This window comes from Mustelus asterias, chromosome 2 (genome assembly GCF_964213995.1).
Source record: "Mustelus asterias chromosome 2, sMusAst1.hap1.1, whole genome shotgun sequence".
Taxonomy (NCBI): domain Eukaryota; kingdom Metazoa; phylum Chordata; class Chondrichthyes; order Carcharhiniformes; family Triakidae; genus Mustelus; species Mustelus asterias.
In genome coordinates, this window is record NC_135802.1 from 4466011 (window position 1) to 4486236 (window position 20226).

The following is a 20226-nucleotide window of genomic DNA, read 5'->3' on the forward strand; positions in this document are numbered from 1 at the left end:
TTTTCTGGTTACTTGGTTTAACAGCCCCTTGACTCTTTTTAATTGTTTATTTTGGAGCCTTTTTATATATTTGCACTTTTATGTATATCTTTGCTTCTCTCTGCACTTGGTGCCTGCAGTCGCAGTCTGGCACTGTTGTGTCACTTTGCTTCCAACCCACCTTTCCCAACCAAATCCCCACCAAATATTGACAGAAGGTGCTCAATTTCCCTATTGTTTGGTGACCCTATTGTTCAGCCTAAGAGTTACTGGAGTTTGCAGAGGAAGGTTCCATCACAACATAGGCAGATATACTTCTCCAGTTAACTACAGAGTTTGGCCAAATTGTGATAGACAAGAACAAAATGCACTGATGTGTCACCATGAACAAGATTAATTAAGAGACCAAAAGAGAAACTGCTGGAAAATCTCAGCAGGTCTGACGGCATCTGTAAGGAGAGAAAAGAGCTGACATTTCAAGTTCAGATGACCCTTTGAGTCATCTGGACTCGAAACATCAGCTCTTTTCTCTCCTTACAGATGCTGCCAGACCTGCTGAGATTTTCCAGCGTTTCCTCTTTTGGTTTCGGATTCCAGCATCCGCAGTAATTTGCTTTTATTTATTAATTAAGAGACACTGTGCCCTGAGTGAGAGAGATACCTGTCTGCCATCAATTAAGATTTTTTTGATTCTTAGGATGTGAGCATTGCTGGCGTTTATTGAGTTGCCCTGGGGAAGGTAGTGGTGAGCTGCCAGTTTATGACCTAAGGTTGGTCCCACCTTGAGCAATAATGGTAATCTACAGTCAGTGGGAACAGATCATGCATTGCTCCCCCAGCCACTGTTCAGGGCCTGTGCATCTTTAGGATCACAAGAAATAGTAATCCTGTTTCCCTGTGTTTACTTTCTTCTTGTGGAGCATAGAAAAGATTCACAGGCTGATTAACAATCTGGCAGGCCACCACAACACTGCTCTTTCCATGGGCTGTCACCCTCTTTCTCCCAACTAATGACTGGGGTGGGAACAGGTTCAGGTCCACAACATTGGGCGTTTCTTGGCTTCCACAGCCCATACAATGGGGGCGGGGGGGGGATGCTGATGGCTCACCCACTCACCAGATGAGAGTATCCCAATTGATACTAACCCAGAATTCACAGCCTGATGTCACGTGACTGATTGGAGTGGGGTTCAGTGGTTCCTACTGACCTAAAGGCAGTCTCCTCTTATCCACTGCTCACCTTTTAAAGAACACTCACAACTCTTCCCTCTGCCTTGAAGGCTGGACATGGGAGCAGGAAAGGCAAGTTAAGCTTTAATATCTAACCCGCGACAGAAAACAGAACAGAAAGTTGCAAAAGTGGCCATTTTCTATCCATTTACAGAGACGACCTTCAGGTTAAATCTCAACCTCCCCCCGCCCCCAAGCATTTCCCACCGGCAAGAAACTAAACAAATTTTTTGCCTGTATGAGCTTTGCTTCTCCATTCACTCAGCCCCTCTGTCCATGGGTCTTGTTGACTGTCGAATAGCTCTTGCCAAACAAGTCTTTATAATTATGAAAGTTTGATAGGGTGAAAGTAGAAAAGATTTCTCCACTTGCATGGGAGAAGAGTGACTAATAAATCCTATCAGCAATTAAGGAGAAACTACCGCAGTGTGGTGAGAATGTGGAACTGGCAACGACGAAGAGTAGTTGAGACGAACACCATATAAATACCTTGAGCCGGATTCCAGAGAAACACAAGGGAGAAAAGACGAGAAGGAAATGCTGATAGAGGAGAAATGACAGAGGGTGGGAGGAGGTTTGTGCGCAGCATGGAGACCTGTTGGGCCAAACACCTGCTACTATCCTGTAAATTCTAATTCTTACAAACAGTATTTAAAGAAAGGGTGAAGGCACCCCGTTATCTTCACACCTTGCAAAATAGTGACGATGCTGCCAGTCTGAAATAAAAACAATGCTGGAAGCACTCCATCTGTGGAGAGAGACCTTCTTATTCATCGAGCTGGACTTGAGCTGCTCCACAGATGTTGCCTAACCTGCAGTGTTTCCAGCATTTTCTTGTTTACTTTTTGACTATACATTGATGCGGGTGTTTTAAAGTGTTTCACTTCGACTGATACATCTACTGAGTGACAGGTAAGATCTCACTCTGACGCAGTAAGGTGGGGATTGGAATGTCTTCACCAGATCAACATTGGATCATATCAGCATCAAATTCCCCTTCAGTACATCAAAAGGCCGGTAGTGAGTGACACATCCAACATTTCCTTGTGTAAAAAAAAATTGAATTCCTTCCTTATCTGTCAGCGACTATCTCATTTTGTTGTCCCTGTGTTTTCGACTCATCTGCAAGTAAGTGGAAATCATTTCTCCACATCTAGCCTATCAAACCATTCCTTCATCATTTTAAAACCTTTTTCTTACAACTGGGAAACAATGAGAATGGGAAGTAAATTGTTCTTATTGCAATCGTGTCAGAAAACCTTTACCATTGATCCAACTCAGCAGGCCAGCTGAGAAACATCACACCATAGGGGAAAGCATGGCAACTGCTTTTGTGGCTCCTGTGTGTGCATTATTGCAGATGCCAGCTTTCAAACAAGGCATTAAACTAAGGCCCTTTCTGCCCTCTCAGGTGACTAATAGATTCCGGGGCCTCTACTGGAAGAGGAGAAACTGAGTGCCCTAGCTACAATTTATCTCTTATCCAAGAGATGAACTACTCTTTACTGCAAATAACTGGCATCTTCTAACAGCAGTCATTGAGGGCACTTCATGAATAGAATTTATTGTCTGTGATGAAGCATGCAATGCCCCTGAGAAATATAAACACGAAGCTTTGTAACACGACCCTGCTGGAAGGATGATACAAGTGCAGTTATCTGCACCCAACACAATTTCGAGATAAATACCAATTTCTTATAAATTCACTGTACGTGTTTGCCCAAAGATACCACTGCCCTCAGTGATGTCCTCCCACCAATGTTTATCACTCATAACATTCACCTGTGTGCTAATTTCACTCCTACTTACAACAATGCAAAGGAATGGAACCAGCGATGAAACCTCTGATGAAGTTACATGGAATTAGGTTACATCCACACAGAAACAGGACATTCAAGTCCATGCGGTGTTTGAGCTCCTTATGAGCTGCACCCTGAAAAGTGGGTGCAGGGTCAGTACTGAGGGAGAATTAGGGATTGCTGTGAAGTCTCTGCAGTTGATTATCCAATTAACATCTGGATAAAACACCCAAAACTAGCTGAGAACCTTTAGCAGTCAAGTCCTCCTCAGATCTTTCAGCCTGAACACATTTAGTTTGCCCCACCTTGCCTTAAAACCCAGGGTGATGCGGAGAGAGATCCAGAAGTTAGAGAACATGAGTGGGACAAAGGGCTTTCTATAAAGACTTTACATCCAGAAGAGTGCAGAAAAGATGTACTCAGATGCTACCAGGACTTGATGGTTTGAGTAATAAGGAGAGGCTGAATAGACTGAGACTTATTTTTCTAGAGTGTAGGAGATTTGGGGGTGATCTTATAGAGGTCTATAAAGTAATGAGGAACATAGATCAGCTAGATAGTCAACATCTTTTCCCAAAGGTAGGGGAGTCTAAAAGCAGAGGGCATAGGTTTAAGGTGTGAGGGGAGAGATATAAGAGTCCAGAGGGGCAATTTTTTCACAGAGGGTGGTGAGTGTCTGGAACGAGCTGTCAGAGGTAGTAGTAGAGGCGGGTACAATTTTGTCTTTTCAAAAACATTTAGGCACTTACATGGGTGGCATGGATTTGGAAGGATATGGGCCAAATGCAGGCAATTGGAACTGGCTTAGTGGTAAAAACTGGGTGACATGGACAAGTTGGACCAAAAGGCCTGTTTCCATGCTATAAACCTCTATGACTCAATCTATATGGAGGAATGTCCCTCAGGAAGGAACAAGTTTATGGATTTATGATTCTCAAATCTCCAGCACTAGGGGTTTTCCTCATACCTCGTGCTTGGGTCTGTCACAGACTCACTGATTGAGATTGATCAGTATGATCAGTTGACATCTCAATTATCATTGCATCAGAAGAGGCAGAAGGTGAATGGAATGGACCTCAGCCATTTTTTTGTGTTGTGATTTCTGCGCCAGATCACTGGACTCTCCCAGTACACAAACATCTGGGGGAAGGGGGGAAAACCAGGCAAGTCTCGAGGCAAGCAGCAAATTGAGAAGCTCACCCAGAATCTCAGTACATTATGACACCAAGTTACATAGAATAGTACAGCACAGAACAGGCCCTTCGGCCCACGATGTTGTGCCGAGCTTTGTCTGAAACCCAGATCAAGCTATTTCCTCCCTATCATCCCGAAGTACTCCATGTGCCTATCCAATAGCTTCTTAAATGTTCCTAAAGTTTCTGACTCCACTATCCCTGCAGGCAGTCCATTCCACACCCCAACCACTCTCTGCGTAAAGAACCTACCTCGGACATCCTTCCTATATCTCCCACCATGAACCCTATAGTTATGCCCCCTAGTTACCGCTCCATTCACCCGAGGAAATAGTCTTTGAACGTTCACTCTATCTATCCCCCTCATCATCTTATAAACCTCTATCAAGTCTCCTCTCAACCTCCTCCGCTCCAAAGAGAAAAGCCCAAGTTCCCTCAACCTTTCCTCATAAGACCAACCCTCCAAACCAGGCAGCATCCTGGTAAATCTCCTTTGCACTCTTTCCAGTGTCTCCACATCCTTCTTGTAGTGAGGTGACCAGAACTGCACACAATATTCCAAATGCGGTCTCACCAAGGTCCTGTACAGTTGCAGCATAACCCCACGGCTCTTAAACTCAAACCCCCTGTTAATGAACGCCAACACACTATAGGCCTTCTTCACGGCTCTCCACTTGAGTGGCAACCTTCAGAGATCTATGGATATGAACCCCAAGATCTCTCTGTTCCTCCACATTCTTCAGAACCCTACCTTTGACCCTGTAATCCACATTTAAATTTGTCCTACCAAAATGAATCACCTTGCATTTGTCAGGGTTAAACTCCATTTGTCGTTTTTCAGCCCAGCTCTGCATCCTATCTATATTTCTTTGCAGCCTACAACAGCCCTCCACCTCATCCACTACTCCACCAATCTTGGTGTCATCAGCAAATTTACTGATCCACCCTTCAGCCCCCTCCTCCAAGTCATTTATAAAAATTTCAGATAAAAGTTTCAGATTAATTTAATCTCTAGAATGTAGAGAGCAAGGTGTGGTCTATTCAAGCTGTTTAAGATGATTAACAGTTGATGGGGGAGATGACAAGATATCATTTGCTGTGTGTGGGGTGGGGAGGGGGTAATCCAAAACAGGGAGGGGCATAAAACTAGAGCGATGCTGTTCAAGGGTGATGTCCACACAAAATGGAGTGAAAATCTGGAACGCCCAGAAAGCTGTGGAAAATCAGGCCTAATTATAACTCTTAAGAGCAAGTGGGTAAATGCTTGGAAGGAGGGTATGGCATCATGGTAGGCAAATAGAGTCAAAATACAGATCAGCCAATGGCCAGATTAAATAGTCAAACAGAACGGGCTCAAGAGGCTGAATGGCCTCCTGTTCCTAACTTTGTACAAACATCTCAAATGCAATTCACGATTCTGACCACAAAGTGTAAAGCGTAAACAGATTTATGTGTATATATATATAAAAGAAACAAAATGCAGGAGATAATCTTTCAATAAATTCTCACAATTCCCATCTGGCAGTGATACAGGGTAACGCATAAACCAGAATAAGTAGCAACAATTATTGCAATAATAATTCCCGAACCTTAAACAATGGCAATGAATCAGCAGGATACCAACAAAGTAAAGAGTGCCAGAATAGTGCAAAGAATGTCAGTGTAACTCCCAACTCTCTTCAGTCAACACAATCATACACGCAACCCCACCAGGAGGCACAAACATGAACAAGACAGGCAGGACGCTGCAAACTCTTAACAGGACGTGGAAACTAAACAATTTCAGAAATCTGAGATTTGCAAGTTTCCATAGATAGATTCCATAGATTCTCTGCAGTCCAGAAAGAAACCATTCAGCCCATCGAGTCTGTACCGGCCACAGTCCCATCCAGGCCCTATTCCCGTAACCCCACACATTTACCTTTCCAAACCTTGACACTAGGGTCAATTTAGCATAGCCAATCAACCTAACCCGCACATCTTTGGACTGTGGGAGGAAACCAGAGCACCCGGAGGAAACACACACAGGGAGAACGTGCAAACTCCACACTGACAGTGACCTGAGGCCGGAATCGAACCCGAGTCCCTGGCGCTGTGAGGCAGCAGTGCAACCATTGCCCCTCCTGGAGTTGGGAGAGTTCAGCAGTGTATATATTTTATGCAGTTTTAAATGATTGTTAGCTGGGCTGAACGTTTCCAAGCCCCCCAGCACTCTGCATATATTCAAACGTTCCTAATCATGGTATAAACCACAGCTCAAAAGAGCACAGCCTCCCCATCCACACTCTCAGTCAAATACTCTTGTTGGTCAGCAATGGATCCAGTCGAGAAACTTTCCACAAATTTCAACTCAGGAAATAGAGGCGAGGCAGCAGGAATTTTCCCATTCTCAGCACCGAGTGCTCCAGGGTGTGGGAGGACATAGCTGGGTACACAGTAAATAAAGATCCCTCAAGCCTGCCTCAGTGATGTCTCTACCCAGAGCCTGTGGAATGCAATGGTCATATAGTGGCAACTTGGAGAGGTCAAATGCAGCAAAGCTGATATCTGGCAGACATTCAGGCCAGCAGCCAGTCTGAACAACAGTCCGTATCCAATATCCCGTCAATGATTCTTAAACTCCCCACTCTTGGGATTTTCCATCATTTCCTGCTTTAACACAGGGGGTTCGGATCTGCAGAGAGAAATAAATTCAGGAAATGCTGCAAATCCTCACATCACGTTCATGGCTCCTTAAGTAACCTCAGCCTGATCCCCGTCCAGTGCCTAATCCCAGGATCAGAAATCTTGCCATTAATAAACCCACCAGGGACAAAGTGGAGAGTTCACCTCTTGTCCGTGAGTCCAAACCTCAGGAACTCAAATTAGTTACAGGAACTCCAGCAAATAATCCAGGCTGAAAAATCCAGAGCCAACACCGAGAGTCAGTAGCAAACTAGTGCCGCACTGTCAGAGGGTCAGTACTGAGGGAGTGCCGCACTGTCAGAGGCTCAGTGCTGAGGGAGTGCTGCACTGTCAGAGGGTCAGTACTGAGGGAGTGCCGCACTGTCAGAGGGTCAGTACTGAGGGAGTGCCGCACTGTCAGAGGGTCAGTACTGAGGGAGTGCCGCACTGTCAGAGGGTCAGTACTGAGGGAGTGCCGCACTGTCAGAGGGTCAGTACTGAGGGAGTGCCGCACTGTCAGAGGGTCAGTACTGAGGGAGTGCCGCACTGTCAGAGGGTCAGTACTGAGGGAGTGCCGCACTGTCAGAGGGTCAGTACTGAGGGAGTGCCGCACTGTCAGAGGGTCAGTACTGAGGGAGTGCTGCACTGTCAGAGGGTCAGTACTGAGGGAGTGCCGGACTGTCAAGAGGGTCAGTACTGAGGGAGTGCTGCACTGTCAGAGGGTTAGTACTGAGGGAATGCCGGACTGTCAGAGGGTCAGTACCAAGGGAATGCTGCATGTGTGTCAGTAGCGTGACGCTGGCTGTAACAATCCCACAGACAATATTTTAAATAGTAGGGAAGTTGGCCATTTCCTGATCAATATTTATTCGTCTGATCTCGGGTGGCACAGTGACACGGTGGGTAGCACTGCTGCCTCACAGCGCCAGGGACCCGGGTTTGAATCCCGGCTTGGGTCACTGTCTGTGTAGAGTTTGCATGTTCTCCCCGTGTCTGTGTGGGTTTCCGCCGGGTGCTTCGGTTTCCTCCCACAGTCCAAAGATGTGCAGGTTAGGTGGATTGGCCGTGCTAAATTGACCCTTGTGTCAGGGGGATTAGCAGGGTAAATACATGGGGTTATGGGGATAGGGCCTGGGTGGGATTGTGGTTGGTTCAGACTCGATGGGCTGAATGGCCTCCTTCTGCACTGTAGGGATTCTGTGATTCTTGGTCATTCTCACATTGTGTGGAACCTTGATCTACACAAATTATCTGGGCTGTTTCCTACATTACAACAGCAACTACACTTTTCTAGAATATTCCATTGGATGTAAATTGTTTTGGGATGTCCCACGGGTACAAAAGACACAAGAAAAATCTAAGCCCGTTATTAGCTTTTTACTCCAGATTTCACATTTTCTGCTTTATTGATCCCTGACCTCTTTCAGGGCAGAAAGAGTGAAATCTGTGCCTGGCTTGGGGGGGAATGGGGATCATGTTTCCCAGCCCGAGGGAGGGGAGGGGGCTCAGGAAGGAAAGTGCAGCAATCCTCAGTTGGCCTCAGGATGATGTTGGGGGTTTATACCCCTCGATATGGTCGGGTGATGTTGGGGGTTTGTACCCCTCGATATAGTCAGTGAGTACCTTACCCGTCAACCCAATCCTCCGAGAAGCTCGTGCCCTGCTTGTCTCGCTTCTCCTTCCTGAGAAAAACAAGGTAGAGCTGTTGTAAACAGAGGAACACACAGAGCAGCAAGGTCCCAGTATCAGCCCACTCCCACATTCAGCCTCACTCCCCCCATCCCTTCACTTCCCATTCCCTCGAGGGTAGCAAACTGCCTGGGCTGTGGATTCTCCTAAAACGAGCAACCCTCCCCTTGGGAAAGGTGACCAGATCTGTGGGTCCAAAGCTGCCAGCATTGGCTGGCTATCTGACTGTGGCAGGCATCGCAGAGTCTAAAACATGATTTGGTTCCCACCAAATCACCAGACGTGCTGGTTAGGTACACCGGCCATGCTAAATTCTCCCTCAGTGTACCCGAACAGGCGCCGGAGTGTGGCAACTAGGGGATTTCAGAGCAACTTTGTTGCAGTGTTAATGTAAACCTTACTTGTGACTAATAAATAAACTTTAAACTTATTCGTGTCACCCTGATGTCATCCTCAGTGTATGAAGGTTTGACAGCAGAAACCATTCCATCCACCATCTATTTCACTGATGTCCTTTAGGGAAGGAAATCTGCCGTCCTTACCCGGTCTGGCCGACATGACTCCAGAGCCACAGCAATGTGATTGATTTGTAACTGCCCTCTGAAATGGCCGAGTGAGGGGCTCAGTCCAAGGACAATTAGGAATGGGCGACAAACGTTGGCCCAGCCAGTGACAGCCTCAGCCCATGAAAGAATGAAGAATAGTAAACCCCAAGAGGCAGCCATTCGGCCCATTGTGCCCATGCTGGCTCTTTGAAAGAACTCTCCTGCTTACATCCCCCCAAAGCTCGGTGAACTTTTCCCTTCAAATATTTCTTCAATTTCTTCCCTTTTGAAAATTCTTGAATTTGCTTCCACACTTGTTGCCAATCACCTGAAATCTGTGTCCCTCCGGTAACCGACCCTCCAGCCAGTGGCGGCAATTCCTCAATATTTACTCGATCAAAACCCATCTCCAATAAACTTCCCCTTAACCTTCACACTCCATGGAGAAACATTGCAAGCTGCAATCCTAGAAATGTCTGCCAGGCCTCAATGTCAGAATGGGTTCAATTCCAGAGCACAAAAATCTAGGCTGCCACTCCACTGCAGGGGGCGCCGTGCCGGGGGACCCAGGGGGCGCTGCGCCGGGGGGGCCAGGGGGCACTGCGCCGGGGGGGCCAGGGGGCACCGTGCCGGGGGGACCCAGGGGGCACCGCGCCGGGGGGGCCAGGGGGCACTGCACCGGGGGACCCAGGGGGCGCCGCACCGGGGGGGACCCAGGGGGCACCGCGCCGGGGGGGCCAGGGGGCACTGCGCCGGGGGGGCCAGGGGGCACTGCGCCGGGGGGGACCCAGGGGGCACTGCGCCGGGGGTGCCAGGGGGCACTGCACCGGGGGGGGCCAGGGGGCACCGCGCCGGGGGGGCCAGGGGGCACCGCGCCGGGGGGGGCCAGGGGGCACCGCGCCGGGGGACCCAGGGGGCGCCGCGCCGGGGGGGGCCAGGGGGCACTGCACCGGGGGGGGCCAGGGGGCACTGCACCGGGGGGGGCCAGGGGGCACCGCGCCGGGGGGGCCAGGGGGCACCGCGCCGGGGGACCCAGGGGGCACCGCGCCGGGGGGGCCAGGGGGCACTGCACCGGGGGGGGCCAGGGGGCACTGCACCGGGGGGGGCCAGGGGGCACTGCACCGGGGGGGGCCAGGGGGCACTGCACCGGGGGACCCAGGGGGCACCGCGCCGGGGGGGCCAGGGGGCACTGCACCGGGGGGGGCCAGGGGGCACTGCACCGGGGGGGGCCAGGGGGCACTGCACCGGGGGGGGCCAGGGGGCACTGCACCGGGGGGGGCCAGGGGGCACTGCACCGGGGGGGGCCAGGGGGCACTGCACCGGGGGGGGCCAGGGGGCACTGCACCGGGGGACCCAGGGGGCACCGCGCCGGGGGGGCCAGGGGGCACTGCACCGGGGGGGGCCAGGGGGCACTGCACCGGGGGGGGCCAGGGGGCACTGCACCGGGGGGGGCCAGGGGGCACTGCACCGGGGGGGGCCAGGGGGCACTGCACCGGGGGACCCAGGGGGCGCCGTGCCGGGGGGGGCCAGGGGGCACTGCACCGGGGGGGGGCAGGGGGCACCGCGCCGGGGGACCCAGGGGGCACTGCACCGGGGGGGGCCAGGGGGCACCGCGCCGGGGGGACCCAGGGGGCACCATGCAGTCCACGCCAAGGGGCACAGCCCGCGCAGGCAGGATTGCTGCCTTTCCAACGTGACATGAACCCAGGGCTCCCTCTGACTCTTTGACTGGATGTAAAAGATCCCATGGCACCATTGGGAAGAGGAGCAAGGGAATTCTCCCCGGTGTCCTGGCTAATATTTATTCCTCAATCAACATGACAAAAGCAGGTTCCCTGGTTATTATCAAACTGCTACTTGTGAACAGAGAGGTGGCAAATGGGATTTAATCCAGACACACGTCAGTGGGTGCATTTGGGGAGGGCAAATAAAGCAAGGGAATTCTCAATTAACAGGAAGATATCGAGGGAGGTCAGGGAAGTGAGAGGCCTCGGAATGCATGTCCACAGATCCCTGCAGGTGGCAGGACAGGCGGACAAAGAAATATATGGAATACTTTCCTTTATTGAGTGAAGTATTTAATACAAAAGCAGGGATGGAATGCTGGAACTGTTTAAAACACTGGTTAGGGCAGAACTGGAGTATTGTGTGCAGTTCTGGTCACCACATTACAGGAAGGACATAACTGCTTTGGAAAGGGTGCAGAGATTTACAAGAATGTTGCCAGGACTTGAAAACTGCAGCTGTGAAGAGAGATTGGATAGGCTGGGGTTGTTTTCCTCAGAACAGAGGGGGCTGAGGGGTAACCTAAGGGGTGTTTCTAATGTGACGGTGCAGACTCGATGGGCCAAAGGGCCTCTTCTCCACTGAATGATTCTATGACCTAATTGAGGTGTACAAAATATTGAGGGTGCCAGACAGGGTGGACAGGACAGGCCTGTTTCCCCCGGGCTGAGGGGGAATTACCAGGGGGCAGAGATTTAAGGTGATTGGTAGATGATTAGAGGGGACATGAGGAAAACCCTTTCACCCAGAGGGTGCTGGGTGTCTGCGATTCACGGCCCGAGTCGGTGACTGAGGAAGAAACACTCGATTCATTGAAAATGTAGCTGGATCTGTGTCTGAGGGGCTGGAACCTGCGAGGCACGGAGCAGGAGCTGGAGAATGGGATTAACCTGTGAGGCACGGAGCAGGAGCTGGGGAATGGGATTAACCTGTGAGGCACGGAGCAGGAGCTGGGGAATGGGATTAACCTGTGAGGCACGGAGCAGGAGCTGGGGAATGGGATTAACCTGTGAGGCACGGAGCAGGAGCTGGGGAATGGGATTAACCTGCGAGGCACGGAGCAGGAGCTGGGGAATGGGATTAAAGTCAGCGGCTAGTTTCTTTATCCTCTCTTTTGGCCGATGCAAACCCGATGGGCTGAATGGCCTCATTCTGCACTGTAACCTTTCTCTGGGTCTATGGGAGCTTGCTGTTACAATAGCGACCACATTTCAGTGAGTGCTGCGTTAGCTGTAAAGTTGTGTCTGCTGTCACATCCTTCCTCAAGTGTGGTGTCCTGAACTGAAGACAACACTCCAGCCGAGGACCTAGAATGCCCCACAACAGGAAGCATCCGCTCCATGTCTATTTTATCCATATCTTTCATCATCTTGTAAACCACAATTTGATCTCCCCTCATTCTTCTAAAATTCCAGAGAGTTTTGGCCTAAACTGTTCAATCTCTCTTCCTACGACAAACCCCTCATCTCTGGAATCAATCAATCCAGTGAACACCACCCCCCCCCCCCCCCGCCTGAATATTGGAATAACATGTAAACAACAAACAGACCAGAATTCTCTCTCAGAATTCTCACTGTCGATTTAAACACAGAAACAGAAGATTCGGGTGAATTTACTGAAATCATCTGACTGGCGAGACGACTTGGGAATTCTTTGCTTTTTTTAAAAAGAAAACAGCATTCGGGATCCTAGAATCCTTACAAAGAGCCTGTACTGGCTCTTTGATAAAACAGTTATGCCAGAAAAATTTGCTGGGGAACTCCATGCCTTCATTCATAACGTTACAAAGGAACTGATGCATCTTGGGATAGACTAACATATAAAGAGAGGGAATTATCATTATAGGTTAAAATAACTTGCAATGTGCAGAGCAGGAAAAAAAGCTTGCTGTTATAGAGTCCTTACAGTGCAGAATCCATACCATCCCTCGCGTGCAGAAGGAGGCCATTTGGATTATTAAGTCACCATTAACTCTCTGACAGAGTATCTTATCCAGATCGAACACCCCCGCCCATGGCTATAACCCCACACGTTTAGCATCACCAATCCACCACTTAACCTACACATCTTTGGACACTAAGGGCTAACTTCCCATGGCCAATGCACATAACCTATACAGAGTCAGAAGTTTACAGCATGGAAACAGGCCCTTCGGCCCAACTTGTCCATGCTGCCCTTTTTTTAACCACTAAACTAGTCCCAATTGCCCGCATTTGGCCCATATCTCTCTATGCCCATAAGGTCCATATAAAGGCTAGCATAAAGACACTTTACCTGAATGCACGTAGCATTCGAAACAAAGTGAATGAGTTGATGGCACAAATCAGTACAAATGGGTATGATCTAGTGGCCATTACAGAAACGTGGCTGCAGGGTGACCAGGACTGGGAACTGAATATCCAGGGGTATCAGTCATTTCGGAAGGATCGACAGGAAGGAAAAGGAGGTGGGGTAGCTCTGTTAATTAAAGATAACATCAGGGTGGCAGTGAGAGACGATATAGGCTCTAAGGAGCAGAATGTGGAATCAATGTGGGTGGAGATAAGGAATAGTAAGGGGAGAAAGTCACTGGTGGGCGTGGTCTATAGGCCCCCAAATAATAACTCTGAGGTGGGTCGGGCTATAAACAAGCAAATAATGGATGCGTGTAAAAACGGAACAGCAATAATCATGGGGGATTTTAACCTGCATATTGATTGGTTGACTCAAGTCGGACGCGGTGGACTTGAGGAAGAGTTCTTAGAATGCTGTTGGGAAAGTTTCCTCGAACAGTATGTTACAGAACCTACGAGGGAGCGAGTTATCTTGGATCTGGTCCTGTGTAATGAGACAGGTAAAATTGATGATCTTCTTGTGAGGGATCCTCTTGGAATGAGTGATCACAATATGGTTGAATTTCTAATACAAATGGAGGGTGAGAAAGTAGGGTCCCAAACCAGTGTCCTCTGCTTGAACCGAGGGGAGTACAATAGGATGAGGGCAGAATTGGCTAATATAGACTGGGAGCGCAGACTAGTTGGTAGGACAGCTGAGCAACAGTGGCGGATTTTTAAGGAGATTTTTCTCAGTACTCAGCAAAAATATATTCCTGTGATAAAGAAGGAATGTAAGAAAAGGGATAACCAGCCGTGGATAACTAAGGAGATAAAGGAGAGTATTAAATTAAAAACCGATGCGTACAGAGTGGCCAAAACTAGTGGGGAATTAGAAGATTGGGAAAGCTTTAAAAAACACCAAAGAACTACTAAGAAAGCGATAAAGAAAGGAAAGATAGATTATGAAACTAAACTAGCACAAAATATAAAAACTGATAGTAGAAGTTTTTACAAATATATAAAAAGGAAAAGAGTAGCTAAAGTAAATGTTGGACCCTTAGAAGACGAGAAGGGGGATTTAATAATGGGAAACAAGGAAATGGCCGAGGCCGTAAACAAGTTTTTTGTGTCGGTCTTCACAGTAGAGGACACAAATAGCTTACCGAAAATTGACAGTCGTGGAACTGTAGGGGGCGAGGTCCTTAAAACGATTACTATTACTAAAGAGGTAGTGCTTGGTAGGCTAATTGGACTAAAGGTAGACAAGTCCCCGGGCCCGGATGGAACGCATCCCAGGGCACTGAAAGAAATGGCAGAAGTAATTGCAGATGCGTTGGTTGTAATTTATCAAAATTCACTGGACTCTGGGGAAGTGCCGGCTGATTGGAAAACAGTTAATGTGACGCCACTGTTTAAAAAAGGAGGTAGACAAAAGGCAGGTAACTACAGGCCGGTTAGGTTAACGTCCGTAGTTGGGAAATTGCTGGAATCCATCATTAAAGAAGAAATAGCAGGACACCTGGAAAGAAATGGTTCGATCAAGCAGACGCAGCATGGATTCATGAAGGGAAAGTCGTGTTTGACGAATTTACTGGAATTTTATGAAGATGTAACGAGTGCAGTTGACAGAGGGGAACCGGTGGATGTGGTGTTTTTAGATTTCCAGAAGGCGTTCGATAAGGTGCCTCTCAAAAGGTTGCTGCAGAAGATTAAGGTACACGGAGTTGGGGGTAAAGTGTTAGCGTGGATTGAGGATTGGCTATCTAACAGGATGTGGAGATGCCGGCGTTGGACTGGGGTAAGCACAGTAAGAAAGCACAGACAGTATCTTACTGTATCTAACAGGAAGCAGAGAGTTAGAATAAATGGGTGCTTTTCTGGCTGGCAGTTGGTGACTAGTGGCGTGCTGCAGGGATTGGTGCTGGGGCCTCAACTGTTTACCATATACATAGACGATCTGGAGGAGGGGACCGAGTGTAGGGTAACAAAGTTTGCGGATAACACAAAGATGAGTGGGAAAGCGAATTGCGTGGAGGATGCGGAAAGTCTGCAGAGAGATTTGGATAGGCTAAGTGAGTGGGCGAGGATCTGGCAGATGGAGTGTAACGTTGACAAGTGTGAGGTTATCCACTTTGGAAGGAATAATAGTAAAATGGACTATTATTTAAATGGTGAAAAATTACAACATGCTACTGTGCAGAGGGACCTGGGGGTCCTTGTGGATGAATCACAAAAACTCAGTTTGCAGGTGCAGCAGGTGATCAAGAAGGCAAATGGAATGTTGGCCTTTATCATAGAATCATAGAAATCATAGAAACCCTACAGTGCAGAAGGAGGCCATTCGGCCCATCGAGTCTGCACCGACTACAATCCCACCCAGGCCCTACCCGCTAATCTTGTGACAACCATTTCAGCCCTGGGTAAAAGCCTCTGAGAATCCACTCTATCAATGCCTCTCAACATCTTATACACCTCTATCAGGTCACCTCTCATCCTTCGCTTCTCCAAGGAGAAAAGACCTAGCGCTCTCAACCTATCCTCATAAGGCATGCCACCCAATCCAGGCAACATCCTTGTAAATCTCCTCTGCACCCTTTCTATGGCTTCCACATCCTTTCTGTAATGAGGTGACCAGAACTGGGCACAGTACTCCAGGTGGGGTCTGACCAGGCTCCTATACAGCTGCAGCATTATCTCCCGATTTCTAAACTCAATTCCTCTATTGATGAAGGCCAGTATTCCATACGCCTTCTTAACCACAGCCTCTACCTGCGACGCTGCTTTGAGCGTCCTATGAACCCGGACTCCAAAATACTTCTGATCTTGCACACTGCCAAGCATCTTACCCTTAATATTATATTCTTTCATCCTATTCGACCTGCCAAAATGAACCACCACACACTTATCTGGGTTGAAGTCCATCTGCCACTTCTCGGCCCAGTCTTGCATCTTATGCGTTAAAGTCCCCCATGACAACTACCCTGTGACCTCCACACCTATCCATAATCTGCTTTGCAATTTCCTCCTCCACATCTCTATTACTATTTGGGGGCCTATAGAAAACTCCCAACAACGTGACCGCTCCTTTCCTATTTCTAACTTCAGCCCATATTACCTCAGTCGGCAGATCCCCCTCGAAGTGCCTTTCTGCAGCCGTTAAACTATCCTTGATTAACAATGCTACTCCTCCACCTCTTTTACCACCTTCCCTACTCTTACTGAAACATCTATTCCCCGGAACTTCCATCAACCATTCCTGTGTGTTTGGTGCCCCTGATTTCAGAACAACACTTAAATACTAAATATTATCCAAAGTGCCCATCTATTTTTATTGATCAGCACAAGAAATACAATCAAATCATTCTTAAGTTTCAATTTGCCCTCAAGTAGTCAAATCTAAAACTTCCCTGTCGCTTCTCTCTCATGTTTGAGCCCATACTCACACGTGGAAACCTCAACTATTACTAGAGTTTAATTTATACATGTCCTTGAATAGGTCTGCATGGGTTCCGATCCTTCAGAGAAAACAATCACAGACTTTTTAACTACCTCTCAAAGCTCATATGCTTGAAGTCAGGCATTAGTTTGATTTCCCTTTTCTTGGCTGACTCTCCAATACCTGGATACCTTTGTTGCAGTACAGTGACTAAAACTGTACATCGTACTCCAGGTCAGGCCCAAGTACATGCATACCTGATTATTATCCCCTGCTTTACCCCTAACTATGATGTGGAGATGCCGGCGTTGGGCTGGGGTGAGCACAGTCAGAAGTCCTACAACACCAGGTTAAAGTCCAACAGGTTCATTTGGCAGCACAAGCCCCCGGAGCACCGCCCCCCCACCAGGCGCGTGGGAGCTGCGCCCACAAACAGGGCATATACAGACACAAACTCAATTCACAAGACAACGGCTAGAATGCGAGTCCCCACACGTAACCAAGTCCCAAAGGCACAGACAATGTGAGTGGAGAGGGCACCAAGCACAGGTCAAAGAGGACCCCACCATGCAGACGCTACGACAGCGGATGATTGAACACCACACAACCCTGCCACAGCAACTCGGCCAATGTTGTCTACCTGATACGTTGCAGGAAAGGATGTCCCGAGGTATGGTACATTGGAGAGACCATGCAGATGCTACGACAACGGATGAATGAACACCGCTCGACTATCACCAGGCAGGAGTGTTCCCTTTCAGTTGGGGAACACTTCAGCAGTCACGGGCATTCAGCTTCTGATCTTCGGGTAAGTGTTCTCCAAGGTGGCCTTCATGACACACAACAACGCAGTATCACTGAACAGAAACTGATAGCCAAGTTCCGCACACATGAGGACGGCCTCAACCGGGATCTTGGGTTCATGTCACACTATCTGTAACCCCCACGACTTGCCTGGGCTTGCAAAATCTCACCAACTGTCCTGGCTGGAGACAATACACACCTCTTTAACTTGTGCTTGGCCCTCTCCCCACTCACACTGTCCGCACCCCCAAGACCCGACTACGTGCAAAGACCCACACCCCAATCACCATCCTGTAAATTGTGCCTGTGTCCACAGACGCATAGATAGGGTGAACGGTGGGAAGCTTTTCCCCGGGTCGGTGGTGACGTTCACGAGGGGTCATAGGTTCAAGGTGAGGGGGGGGGGGGGGAGGTTTAACACGGATATCAGAAGGACATATTTTACAGAGGGTGGTGGGGCCTGGAATGCGCTGCCAGGCAAGGTGGTGGAGGCAGACACACTGGGAACGTTTAAGACTTATCTAGATGGCCACATGAACGGAGTGGGAATGGAGGGATACAAAAGAATGGTCTAGTTTGGACCAGGGAGCGGCGAAGGGGATGGAGTATAAAGAACAAAGAACAATACAGCACAGGAACAGGCCCTTCGGCCCTCCAAGCCCACGCCGCTCCCTGGTCCAAACTAGACCATTCTTTTGTATCCCTCCATTCCCACTCCGTTCATGTGGCCATCTAGATAAGTCTTAAACGTTCCCAGTGTGTCTGCCTCCACCACCTTGCCTGGCAGCGCATTCCAGGCCCCACCACCCTCTGTGTAAAATATGTCCTTCTGATATCCGTGTTAAACCTCCCCCCCCCCTCACCTTGAACCTATGACCCCTCGTGAACGTCACCACCAACCTGGGAAAAAGCTTCCCACCGTTCACCCTATCTATGCCTTTCATAATTTTATACACCTCTATTAGGTCACCTCTCATCCTCCGTCTTTCCAGCGAGAATAACCCCAGTTTACCCAATCTCTCCTCATAACTAAGCCCTTCCATACCAGGCAACATCCTGGTAAACCTCCTCTGCACTCTCTCCAAAGCCTCCACGTCCTTCTGCTAGTGTGGCGGCCAGAACTGGGCGCAGTATTCCAAATGCGGCCGAACCAACGTTCTATACAACTGCAACATCAGACCCCAACTTTTATACTCTATGCCCCGTCCTATAAAGGCAAGCATGCCATATGCCTTATTCACTACCTTCTCCACCTGTGACGTCACCTTTAAGGATCTGTGGACTTGCACACCCAGGTCCCTCTGCGTATCTACAACCTTTATGGTTCTGCCATTTATCGTATAGCTCCCCCCTACGTTAGTTCTACCAAAATGCATCACTTCGCATTTATCTGGATTGAATTCCATCTGCCATTTCTTTGCCCAAATTTCCAGCCTATCTATATCCTTCTGTAGCCTCTGACAATGTTCCTCACTATCTGCAAGTCCAGCCATTTTCGTGTCGTCCGCAAACTTACTGATCACCCCAGTTGCACCTTCTTCCAGATCGTTTATATAAATCACAAACAGCAGAGGTCCCAATACAGAGCCCTGCGGAACACCACTGGTCACAGGCATCCAGCCGGAAAAAGACCCTTCCATTACCACCCTCTGTCTTTTGTGACCAAGCCAGTTCTCCACCCATCTAGCCACCTCCCCCTTTATCCCATGAGATCCAACCTTTTGCACCAACCTACCATGAGGGACTTTGTCAAACGCTTTACTAAAGTCCATATAGACGACGTCCACGGCCCTTCCCTCGTCGAGTATAAAAGCAGGGAGGTCTTGCTGCAACTGTACAAGGTACTGGTGAGGCCGCAACTAGAGTACTGTGTGCAATTTTGGTCCCCTTGTTTGTGAAAGGATATATTGGCCTTGGAGGGAGTGCAGAGAAGGTTCACCAGGTTGATTCCGGAGATGAGGGGGTTAGCTTATGAGGAGAGATTGAGTAGATTGGGCCTGTACTCGTTGGAGTTTAGAAGGCTGAGGGGAGATCTTATAGAGACATATAAGATAATGAAGGGGCTAGACAGGGTAGAGGCAGAGAGATTGTTTCCACTTAGAAAGGAAACAAGAACTAGAGGACACAGCCTCAAATTAAGGGGGGGGGTCAGTTTAGAACAGAGTTGAGGAGGAACTTCTTCTCTCAGAGGGTAGAGAATCTCTGGAATTCTCTGCCCATTGAAGCAGTGGAGGCTCCCTCGTTGAATATGTTTAAGTCACAGGTAGATAGATTTCTGATCAATAAGGGAATTAAGGGTTATGGGGATCGGGCGGGTAAGTGGAACTAAACCACTATCAGATCAGCCATGATCTTATTAAATGGCGGAGCAGGCTCGAGGGGCTAGATGGCCTACTCCTGCTCCTATTTCTTATGTTATTATATTATACCCATCTTACCCATGTAACTGTCTAAACGCTTTTTAAAAGACAAAATCGTACCCGCCTCTACAATTACTGCTGGCAGCTTGTTCCAGACACTCACCACCCTGTGTGAAAAAACTGCCCCTCTGGACCTTTCTGTATCTCTCCCCTCTCATCTTAAACCTATGCCCTCTAGTTTTAAACTCTCCTATCTTTGGACTGTGGGAGGAAACCGAGCACCCGGAGGAAACCCACGCAGACATGGGGAGAACGTGCAGACTCCGCACAGACAGTGGCCCAAGCTGGGAATCGAACCCAGGTCCCTGGCGCTGAGGCAGCAGTGCTAACCACTGTACCACCGTGCCGCCCGGGTCCCTGGCGCTGA

At 48.9% G+C, this 20226-nt stretch overlaps 1 protein-coding gene across 1 annotated transcript in view; it reads right to left on the minus strand.

The window, feature by feature from the left end:
- Positions 1–52: 52 nt before the first annotated feature.
- The window catches only part of LOC144504346 (uncharacterized), a 118569-nt gene continuing 98395 nt past the window's right edge, over positions 53–20226 (minus strand). Inside the window, exons 31-32 of the mRNA XM_078229525.1 lie at positions 8494–8547; positions 53–6875 (exon numbers count right to left, since the gene is read on the minus strand). Coding sequence (XP_078085651.1) covers positions 6806–6875; positions 8494–8547 — 124 coding nt within the window. The 3' untranslated portion in view covers positions 53–6805. The remainder of the gene's footprint in view (positions 6876–8493; positions 8548–20226) is intronic.